At 41.6% G+C, this 10889-nt stretch overlaps 2 protein-coding genes and 1 long non-coding RNA gene across 5 annotated transcripts in view; 2 read left to right on the forward strand and 1 right to left on the reverse strand.

The window, feature by feature from the left end:
* CASP6 (caspase 6) overlaps positions 1-3154 on the forward strand; it is a 15101-nt gene extending 11947 nt beyond the window's left edge. For all 3 annotated transcript variants that reach the window (XM_019534118.1, XM_019534119.1, XM_019534117.1), the window contains exons 7-8: positions 1171-1330; positions 2129-3154. In XM_019534118.1, coding sequence (XP_019389663.1) covers positions 1171-1330; positions 2129-2367 — 399 coding nt within the window. In that variant the 3' untranslated portion in view covers positions 2368-3154. The remainder of the gene's footprint in view (positions 1-1170; positions 1331-2128) is intronic.
* Positions 3155-3377: 223 nt separating this feature from the next.
* LOC109309395 lies at positions 3378-7766 on the forward strand. The gene is made up of 2 exons (XR_002100898.1): positions 3378-4213; positions 7600-7766. It is a non-coding gene; the product is annotated as an uncharacterized LOC109309395 (long non-coding RNA).
* Positions 6817-10889, reverse strand: part of MCUB (mitochondrial calcium uniporter dominant negative beta subunit) — an 18756-nt gene continuing 14683 nt past the window's right edge. The window contains exons 5-7 of the mRNA XM_019534120.1: positions 9531-9734; positions 8102-8218; positions 6817-7047 (exon numbers count right to left, since the gene is read on the reverse strand). Coding sequence (XP_019389665.1) covers positions 6970-7047; positions 8102-8218; positions 9531-9734 — 399 coding nt within the window. The 3' untranslated portion in view covers positions 6817-6969. The remainder of the gene's footprint in view (positions 7048-8101; positions 8219-9530; positions 9735-10889) is intronic.

The following is a 10889-nucleotide window of genomic DNA, read 5'->3' on the forward strand; positions in this document are numbered from 1 at the left end:
GAAGGTTGGATGTGTATCTAGCTGGGGTAATGTAGGCCCAGCACTCTTTCCTGCTTGTGCAGGGGGTCGGACTCGATGATCTGTTGAGGTCCCTTCCGACCCTAGCATCTATGAATCTATGAGTGGAGTTTGTTCCGCTCTAATCTTTGTTTAAATCTTTGTTGCATAAAACAATGAATTTGAGCCCTGTAGTACATCACCTTCTGGCCTCTTAGCACAGGAAACCTGCAACCTCATGTTGCACTAAAATGGGGTTGGAATTGGTAAATGTAACTTTAAATAAGTGGCAGTGGCTAGGACCTGCCAGGAGACTGTGATTGCAGCAGTCCTGGCTTCAGCTCAAAGTTGCCATTCCCATGGTAGAACCATTTAAAAAATTTTCCTTTTCTAGGTGTGAAACCTCCTTCAGGCACAGAGGCTCTCCCTGAAGCAAACTGCCTGTTATTTCATCTTAAAGATAAGCTCCATTTTGGATTTTGTAGAGTAAAGGAAAGGCCAGGAACCATGGGTGAAACCTGGTTCCTCAACTGGATGATCCAAATAGAAGGTTTTGCCATTATAGACTCACCCATAAAGCAAACTAGACACTTAAAAGAAACTGTGTAATTGATTTTAGGGTAAGAATTCACTTATAGCTTAAAAGCATCAATACCGTGGTGTTCCACCTCCTGTTGAAATAGTGTAGACTTCAGTGATGAAATTTTGTTTTGGCTCCACAGGCTGGTTCTGGCCTGTGGGCCATAGATTGTCAGCCTGCCTGAGAGAGTTTCCTCCTCTTGCCCTTTTACTTAGGCCCTTCTGCTTCACTGACAGTACCAGCATCTTTTGCTGGCTTCTCCCACAGGAGTGCGCATGTTCATTCAACCTGCTCCTTAGCCATCAAAAACTCCCATGAAAGCACACTACATTACTCTTAGTAACACTTCGAGAATAACCAAGTGTGGTGTCCACTGTGTTTTGATACTCAGTTGACACTGCTGACAACTAACCAGCCTGTCCCAACAATGAAAGTCTCTGGTATGTACAAAATAGAATAAAGGTCATTCTTCCTTTATTCATGGTTGTGAGCAAGAACCACTTTGGGAAATGAGAGAGACTACTCTTGAGTTGTTTTGCAATAGCTGAGATTACTCTGCAGATATTAAGACCTAACTTTTTCCTCACTATTAGGCATGTCGTGGAGATAAACATGATGAGGCAGTTTATGTTCAGGATGCAGTGGACTATGCATTAGAAGAGCCAGACAGCAACATAACTGAAGTAGATGCAGCTGGTGTCTATACATTACCTGCTGGTGCCGACTTTCTAATGTGCTACTCTGTTGCTGAAGGTAAAGCATTACTTTGCATTTAAACTTCTAGAATTCAGTTGTTGTGGGTGTCTTACACCTGTATCAGTGCCACTTTACTGCTTGCAAGCAGAATGTAGTAACTTTCCAGAGTTTCTTCAGTCCTGCAGCCAGTAGAGCTCACTTTCCACATCTGCATTGTTGGCACTGTACATGTCAGGCAGCGGCAAAATAAATTAAATATGTCCATTTGAAAAGTAGTTTGTATTATAAAATATTCCAGTTGTATCCTGGCCACTGAGCTACCTCAGCAGCAAATGTTCTTTAGCATTTCTGGACTCATGTGATTTTTTTTATTTTTTTTGTAAAGGTCCCACACATTTGTCTGGATGCTCTCAGTTGTAATGCATTATTGTCCCAGTTCTGTCTGCTCTCCTGTAATTCAGTAGCCAGTGAACTTAAAAAGCTTTCTGCTATAGAATCAGAGTTCCACTCAACTAAACTTTTCAATCATTATTTAAAAAGCATAAAGAATGAATAATACAATAGTCTTATTGGAACACAACTGAAATCACTCTTGACAGAAATAGAATACCCCTGACTAATAATTTCAGAGCTGAATTTTTTTTAAAATGCAGATTTTCCAAGTTGCTGTTTTCATCTCTAAGACTTAAGTACCCAACAGCACATAAGACAGGCAGAGGTGTATATTTAAAATATATTCATATAGTCTATAAGAAAAGTCATGAATAATGAGTCCTGAATCCTGAATGTGGTGTTGGTTGACATTTTTAGTCTTATTAAAATTAAGTGCAGTCCTGTGTGTTTGTTCTGCAATAGGTTACTTTTCTCATCGTGAAATTATAAATGGTTCCTGGTACATTCAAGACTTATGCGAGATGGTACAACATTATGGTTCATCCTTGGAGTTCACGGAACTTCTCACTCTGGTTAACAGGAAAGTATCTCATCGCAAAGTAGATATGTGCAAAGACCATAGTGCAGTAGGCAAGAAGCAGATTCCTTGTTTTGCTTCCATGCTGACTAGAAAGTTGTACTTTCCTCCAAAGTCCAAGTAGAGATGTGCAGCGGTGAGAGCTACATCTCATTTTACAGACACTCCAAAACATGAAAAATATTTCTTCTTGTTGATCTAAATTTACACTGGGTGAACGGTTATACTGTTTTTCACTGCAGTTTCAGAACTGCAGAGTTATTGAAACTAGGGGTGCACCAATAAAGATTTTCTTGGCCATTACCAATAGTTGATAATTAACCAGCCATGCTGGATGATGCTCATCCGATAACTGATGTTTAGTAATCGTGCAAGGCATTTTAAACTATTGACATAAATAAACCTTTTTTGTTTGTTTTGCATTTTTAATACACACATGCCTCCCAGCTCTGGCCCTTCATGAGGAAGGTGGTGACCACCTTATTCCCACACACGTTGCCCCCTTGCCTATGGCTCCTAGCCACAGCCCTGCACAGCCTGCACTGCCATCCCAGGTAGGTTGGGTGGACTCTTACGCAGACAGCGGCGTTGGCATGTTTGGGACCCGAGCACACTGCTGCCTCAGTGCTGGCGGGCCCCATGCAACTGAGCTCCCACAGCCGCTGGGGAGAAACCACTTTTGCAAAGGCATCCGGTGCTCAGCACAGCGGAGCGTCCCTCACACGTGCCTTGCCCTGCCCATGGGTGTCCCAGTGCCTCTGCAGCAGCCCCAGCACTCAGGGTCCTACTGCGTGTGCAGCATTACTATGGCAGCAGAAGCGGGAGCCAGTAACAGTCCTTTTGTGACTTGCACTCACCAGGGTACTCCAGGCATGTGGCTGTAATTATTGGTTACAACAATCAAAAAAGCCAACAACATAATTTCTCCTTTTATTGGTCCCGAACCAATAGCCAACCAATATATCGGTGCACCCCTAATTGAAACCATGAATCTTCCTCTACAACAGCAATTCCCAATCTGTGGTACACATACCACCAATGGTATGCAGGCAACTTGTGAGTGGTATGTGTTAGCAGATTTATTATTAATTTGTTTAATAATCTTGTGTAATTAATTATTACTTTATATGACAAAAATTTGGTGGTGGTGCTTAAGGTTGTATCATTTTAAATTGGTGGTGTGCAATCTGTCAGAGTTTGGGAACCGCTGCTGTACAAGATGAATGTTGGGATCAGATTTCAGACTTAGCAAAGCAATACTTTTTATAAATCAGCATTGTAGCAATAGCAGTCTCAGGGAATTTGAAAACAATCATTGTAATAATGACTTCCATGTACTAATAGTGTAAAACATTCAGATACTATGAAGATGGGAGCCATAAGTTCTGAAAATGGAAATCAGTAAATCACTGTTTGGTTGGTGCTTGAATAGTTTTTTGTTGTCTGCTTTTCTAATTATGATGCATTTTGTAATTTTTTACGGATTCTCAAAACTGCATTTGCTTTTATTTTGCACTGACAAGAGTTTACTGAGAATGGAAGTAATGTTCATCTGCGGGAATTTTTCTGTATCTTCACAAATATTTTAATACATTTTACAGTGTACGCGCAGTTTGTTTTTCTAGGCATCCATCTTGTATAATTTGTGACATGATTTGTGATACATCTAAATTTTAAAAACAAGCTGTGTTTGGGCTCTTCCTTACTGGATTGGTACCTTATCCGTCAACATTAGACCGCAGCTGTAATCAGAAAAATAGCTATATAATATAGATCTCCTTTCACTTACATGATAGCTATATTCTTTTTACAACCCAGAAAAGACTCATTTCAAATTATATTCTTTTTATAACCCAAGCCAACCACTCTCCCACAATTTCCTGTGTCTTTTCTTCAGATAAGAATCACCAAAGGATTGCAATCTGAAATTACTTGAAAACAGTGCTGAATAGATTTGTCAGCTTCTTAGGGTAAGTTAACCTGCACTGAGCTCCATTTCTGATGACTGAATTAGCTCAGTTAAAAGGTGATTTAAGTAACTTGACAGTCTCCAGTGCAAACATTACCTTAGAAATATGGAAGTCTTCAGTGATCAAATATTGATATCTACCCTGCTTGATTATAATTTTTTCCCTGACAGTGTGTCAGTAAATTTGAAAGACTCCTATTCTAATAAGTTGTCATGCATGCCAGTCTATTTCAGAAACAGCACTGTCTGTTTAGAGTAGGGCTACTCCGGGAACTAGGTACCAATATGCCTGTGCGAATAGGGAAGTATTCAATTTGGATTCAGCTGATTCAGAGGACAGCGATGAGATTCGGATCACCGTCTTTAATCGATTTTACCGAATCGGCTTCAGAAGATTCGAGGAGATTTGGATCGGCTGGGGAGAGGCAGGCACAGCTGGGCAACTGCAGGTTCTCCCATAGCGCCTGTGCCAGGCTCTGGATGACTGCTGGAGCTGCCCAGGCTCCCAGACAGTGTGTGGCACCCTTCCCAGCCGCGCTGTATCTGTGCCATGAAGAGGCTCTGCCACAAGCCCTCAGAGACCCTGATCACTGCTGCCAGAGCCAGTGAGTGCAGAGATATATATATATTTTTTTACACGGTGCCAAGAGGCTGAGCTGGGCAGGGGATGGGGCCAGGCAGGGTAGCCATGGGGGCTTCTCCCATGGTTCCTCTGGCTGTGCCTGCCTCTGCCTTGGCAGGAGGAGGTGCAGGAGTTCTTCCCTGCTGCCGCTTTCCCAGCTGGTGCAGGAGGGGGAGGCGGGACGCAATGCAGGTGCGACTCACTACGGGTGGCAGCAGGGCATAATAGCCCCCACTCCCAGTGCTACCGTGCCCACATCAGTGCTGGGAGCGGGGGCTCTGCTCTGTCCCTGTTTGCCAGCCAGTGCGGAGGTCATGAGATGCGGGTGCGGCAGCGCTGGGAACAGGGACTCTGCCCTGCTGCCGCTCGCTCCCTTCTGCCTAGAGCGAGCCATGCCTGCATCCTGTGGCCCCCCACCCCTCTGCCTCCTTCCCCAGCTTGGCAGCTTGTCCCAGTCCCAATCCCTCCCTCCCCCACATGCCTTCCCTCCCCCAGCCCCAACAGACTTATCAGCTGGAGGCAGCTGTCACCTGCCTGTAGTCTATGGCTGAATCTCCGAAGCACCTGAATCTTTTCTGAATTAATCTGAATGCTTCAAATTGATTCAGAGCTTTTAATTTGTCTCCCAATTCAATTTGGATTTGGAGATTTGGTCCCCATATTGGGCCGAATCACCTTGAAATTGAATTGGCTACCGAAGCTTCGCACAGTCCTATTCTTTAGCTGCCAAAAGATGAGTACATATGTCAAGGTTAATGTTAATATACACTACAGACTGACTGAGGAAAATAGCAGATGGTAGAAACATTGAGTTGTTTGTTTGTTTTTTTATCTCAATATCAGTTTAGAGGTACATGCCTCAGGCTATTTACAGGGTGACTTAAGATTTTCATTTTAAATATTAACCTTTATCACACAAACCAGATAGAAGGTTGTTAAACGTACTAGTGATTTGGATCATCTGTTTCATTAAAACACAATGTCAAGAACAGTTTGATATTAAACTGACTCATACCTTTATTTTAATAGTTACTTTTCTAAAACCCAGTTGTGATTATGTAACTTAATCTGAAGGTCAGTATCCCAAGTCTGTGGGCACAGGATTCCATGCCTAAGCCTTTGTTAGGTAGGGTAGCACTGTTATTAAAAGTTGGAGCCAGAGAGAGGGAAACAAATCCTCATTTTCTTTAACCCTAGTGCTGATGCTGTCAAATAAGATTCCAAATTATTCTCTGGCTGCTTCAGCTTGGGGTGATATTACTTAGCCCCTTTCATAAATAGTAAGAGATCCTGAAGAAAAGGTGTCAGAGGATATATAGGAGCCAGCAGCATAGCACTGAGAACTTTTCTGGCCCTGATTCATGACTAAAGCACTACATTTAAACCCCATACCTATTTAAGCAAGAATTTAGGGAATCACCTGAATAATGACCTTAGAAAACCTACTAACCTATAAAATTTCTGGACCATAAATTCCAAGATGGTTTTATGGCATGTGTACCTAATTATTTGAGCCACTAATCTGCTGAAGCTAATTAAAAAAGGTCAGAAGTCCTTCCCAAGTCTGAGAGACCACTGCGGCCAGCCTGGTTAAGGTACACCAATTTCTGTAGCCAGCAGTATACAAGGACATGATGTGGGTATCATCATGTCTGGGCACCTTTGACCTCACACCTTGAACAACCAGGGACCTGTTAATAATTGCATTAGCTGGTGGCATCCTTAGGCACAAATCCAGCGTAGGGCTCATTCTTATAGCTATGAAACCATAATAACATGGTTTAACCACTCTGCTCCGGGCCTGTAACATAGCAAATAGTCCTAGCAAAAAATAAAAGCTAGAACACCATTGTGACCTAGTGCACATCAGTTCATTAAAATGGACATGATCCTTCAAAACGTGTACTAGATTTCATGTTAAGTGTCTTTGTTGTTTTGGGAATTTCCTTACATGATTATAAAAAAAACCCTCAACTATCTAATAGTCTCAACAACATTTATTGTAATTTTCAAAACTATAGTGGTCAAAAATATCCAGTTTTCCCATTCTGTAAAACTAAAGGTTTTAATCAATTCTGGAAGGACATTCAATTATATTTAAAAAAAAGAGAGCGAAAGAGAGACAGAAACACCCGTTAGTCTTTGTCATGTATTTCCTGGATTGGAAGACGCAGGTGTAGGGGCTGACGCAGGCGTCTCAGGGATTCTTCAGCCTGTGAACACAAGGGAGAATTAAACAGATGTTTTTCTTCCCTGCATTAATTCCTTCATTATCCCTTATTTTCAGCTTCATTTCATGCTTTCGACATCACTTTTTCCTAGCCAGGGCTCTGCTTTCCCAGATGCTAACCTTATGCCACAGATTTTTCTATAAGAATCACAAATGTATTCTCCTGATCCTAATACTCTTAAGGATTAACCTTTTAGAAGCCATTCCCACACAGACTGACCAACAGAAAGTGCTTAGATAGATGCAACCAGTATCCTTCTAGGAGACTGAACATGTATCTTCTGCACCATGCTCTCTCACCTTTAGCTGATGAAGTGAAGCCCATTTTTTCCAACAACTGGACAGAAAATGATATTTTACATGTAAGAACACAGTTGCAAAATTCTCCCCACAGAAGGTTACTGTCAGGTAGTAAAAATACCTTAAGCTGTAGCTCAGATAAGAGTTATTTTCAACTTACCATGTTATCTATTAATGAATTAATTTGATTGCTTTTTTAAAAATTGGTTTTAATGTGGTTAAATTTTTTTCTTAGGTGTCCAGCACATATAACAGCCTCATTTGAAGCAACAGTAACAATCTCAACATGCTAATTTTTTGGGAACGAGACAGAATTCTGGTTTCCATCCAAAAACAACTTTGAAACAAACTTGTTACAAACTACTTGTTTCTTTTCCGACACAATAAAATGTGAAAACTAAACATCTGAATAAGTATAGATAAGAAATTATGTAGGTTAACGTGCATCATTCTAGAGCATCTTCCTGCCTAGCAAGAATACCAGATATAGTGGAAAGGCTTTATTTAATTGCAAACCAAAAAGAAAAAAAAATAAGGAAATTACTGATAAGTACAAATGTTAAAGAAGATGATAAATTAGTTATACTGGGGTTTTTGCATGCTGCCTTTATTCAGTCTACCTCTGAATATGTGTAAATTACATCTAGAAGCTACTTTCTACTAGGCTCATGGCTTAGTAAGGATTCTTAAATGGTGAAACAACAATGGCATTGACTGTCTGCAAGGTATGCACGTACCTCTGCCAGATCCTCTTTTAATTTGTTATATTGCTCCACATCAAAATACTGGCTTTTGGATTTCCTGTAGAAGTAGTGAAGGAATTGTCTGTCTTTAGCATCTGGGTAAACATAGTCCTGAGGTAAAGAAAAAACAATGCAGGTGTTTGAATGTATGGAGGTTGGTAGACAGAAATATTAAAATGCAGGCAAGTTTTATTATTGAAATCACTCTTTTTGTATGAAGATAATCAAGTTAAAATGCCCTCACAATCCTATAGAAGTTAGAAAAAATTAAGTATGTGGCCTGATTTTAGGAGTGCTGAGTACCAACAGCTGCCATTGGAGTCAGAAGGTGGGATTTTCAAAGGTGCTGGAGGGAGCTGGGCTCAGAGCTCCTTAAGGTTCTTGTGAACATCCCAGACAAGGCTAAGTATTAATGAAAATCAGACTGGTAGCATCTAGAGTGGTTTACCCAGAGAACAGAAGTAGGTTTTCCTTTTTGAGTGTCAACAGAAAAGGAGGGGGGTTAGAATTTTCAGTCAAAACCAGATGAGCAACAACATGTTTCTTCTTACCGCAAGACCCTGACATTTCACATGTTTTGCATATTCTCTCAGTAACCCAAGATGCAAGCAAGTGTTGGATATTCTCCAATTGCTTCCACACCCAACAACAAAAAACTATTGTGTTACTGAATATACAGAATCAAAAGGAAGATTTGTGATCCACTGTAGAGGCCCAGACATAAGAGAGAAACAAAAACGCTTTTTAAAGCTTGATGACTATTGTCCACATTCTACAGCTTGTCCAGGTTCTGGGTTTTTGCTATTTAAGAACATTTCTCCAGTCTTCTAGCCATCTCTCATTACAATCCCAGTGATCTCTCCTGTCCATATCCAAAAGCAGTAAAAATAGGCCACAAAGGGAGAAAAAAAATGCAACATGCTCAAGTAGATGTGTTTCAATGGAAACACCTGAAAATTTCCAAACACTTTGACTTCCTGCATCAAAAGACGAACATCAGCAAAAAGATGTTTTTTTGGCATCATTACCAGACTATACCCCTTTAGTAGGTCAGTGTGCTCACTACACATTCTGTAGCAAAGTTTGAAATACAATTACCACCTGAGCCAAGTACCAGGAGTCAAAGAAAATGGGCAAGGCAGTTCTTATTCTCATTGTAACGTCATTAAATGTAATCCTGATCATTAACCAAATTTTTTAAAACAGTTCAGGTCAAGACCTGACCCTTGAGGAACAGGAAGTATCACACAGCTGAAAAAACCCTGTATTGTTATCCAGATATCCAAGTGTTTGTGCCAAACTTATGTTGAACAAGAAATTGAACCTGAATACAATTCTATACAACAGGTGCTTTGAGGTTTGCTCTTCACAATAAATCTCCCATGTAGTATTAATTCAGATGTATTCATATAATGGGATTTACCTGCTTAGTAAGTACAAAGTAAGCATAGAAGGCCATGGCACTCCCATAAGTGATGAAGTATGTGACTGGCTCCATTATATCCCAGGAATAGACCCACCATGTGAACCAGGCCAGGGCTCCACCCTGAGTGGACATTAGTGCTAAGCCAGTCCACAAGAGCCTTGAGGTCTTTGCATCTGCACTTTTTGTGATTCCAGCTTTCATCTGAGGGGAAAAAGAAAGATATTTGTCCAATTAGAACATCACCATCATAATGAATCAGTTGTTCTGAAGCAAAGCAGAGAACACATTTTAATAACTCCTCTCCCACTGTATTCAGAACTCATCTGTTAGGCTAAGTACAGACAGTCAAAAAGCATAAGGCTAAATTGATTCAGTCTTCACAGATTCGTCTAAGCTGCAGACTGAACCAATAAGCAAGTGAACAGATATTCATTTTTGATTCTGGAAATGCAGACACATGCCTGCAGTGGCCCAGGCCAGAAGCCAGGGGATACTAAAGCACGTGTCCTGGCTCAGTTGGAGCAGACAGCTTGGACCCTGCAAGGGAGGTGGGAGGTACAAAGCAGCCTGGGATGCTGGGGGACTGTGACAATTTGAATCTGGAGGGGATCTGGGACATAAGTTCAATAAATCAATTTAACTTAAATCAGTTAAAGTCTGATGCTATATCCCATCCAGGTTTATCGTAAATTGGTTTGGGCCACTTTGAAAGCAGTTTGTGTGCACTCAGCTTCTATTGTGTTACAGATTTGAACCAGTTTCTTATCACTTATACCAGTTTCTGTTTTCTTTCTGTATGCTTAAAGACTTTACCTGCTCAAAGAGAATTTGGTTTACTGTGGGCATGTCTACTAGGCCTGTGCAAAGTGGCTAGCATTCGCTTTGGACTTGGCTGATTCGGAGGACAGCAATTCGGTTCCGTGATTCAAATCACTGTCTCAAACTGATTCGGCCAAATCTGATTTGGAGATTTGGCTGCTGCCGAATCAGCCAAATCTCCAAATCAAACAGGCCCCAGCTCCTGCCTGCTGTCCTAGCCCAGTGAATGGCTGCCCCCGCCTGGCCCCAGTGTCCTGACTCTTTAAGAAAAAGAAAAAAGCCCTGCATTCAATGGATGCTGCCAGGCAGGGGTGTGATCCCTGCTGCCTCCCACTGCATTGCGGGGGGAGGGAGGGGAGCTCTGCTATGAACCCCCAGAAGCCCTGACAGCCACTGCAGAAGCTGGTGAGTACAGGGTTTTTTGTTGTTTTTTTTAAAAGAGCAAGGATGCTGGGGTCAGGTGGGGCAACATTAACAGGGCTTGGAATGGGGGCTTGTGGCAGAGCCCCCAGACACAGTGCGGGACAGCAGGGATCG

The sequence above is a fragment of the Crocodylus porosus genome, unplaced genomic scaffold (genome assembly GCF_001723895.1).
Source record: "Crocodylus porosus isolate Cpor-Errol unplaced genomic scaffold, CroPor_comp1, whole genome shotgun sequence".
NCBI classification, from domain to species: domain Eukaryota; kingdom Metazoa; phylum Chordata; order Crocodylia; family Crocodylidae; genus Crocodylus; species Crocodylus porosus.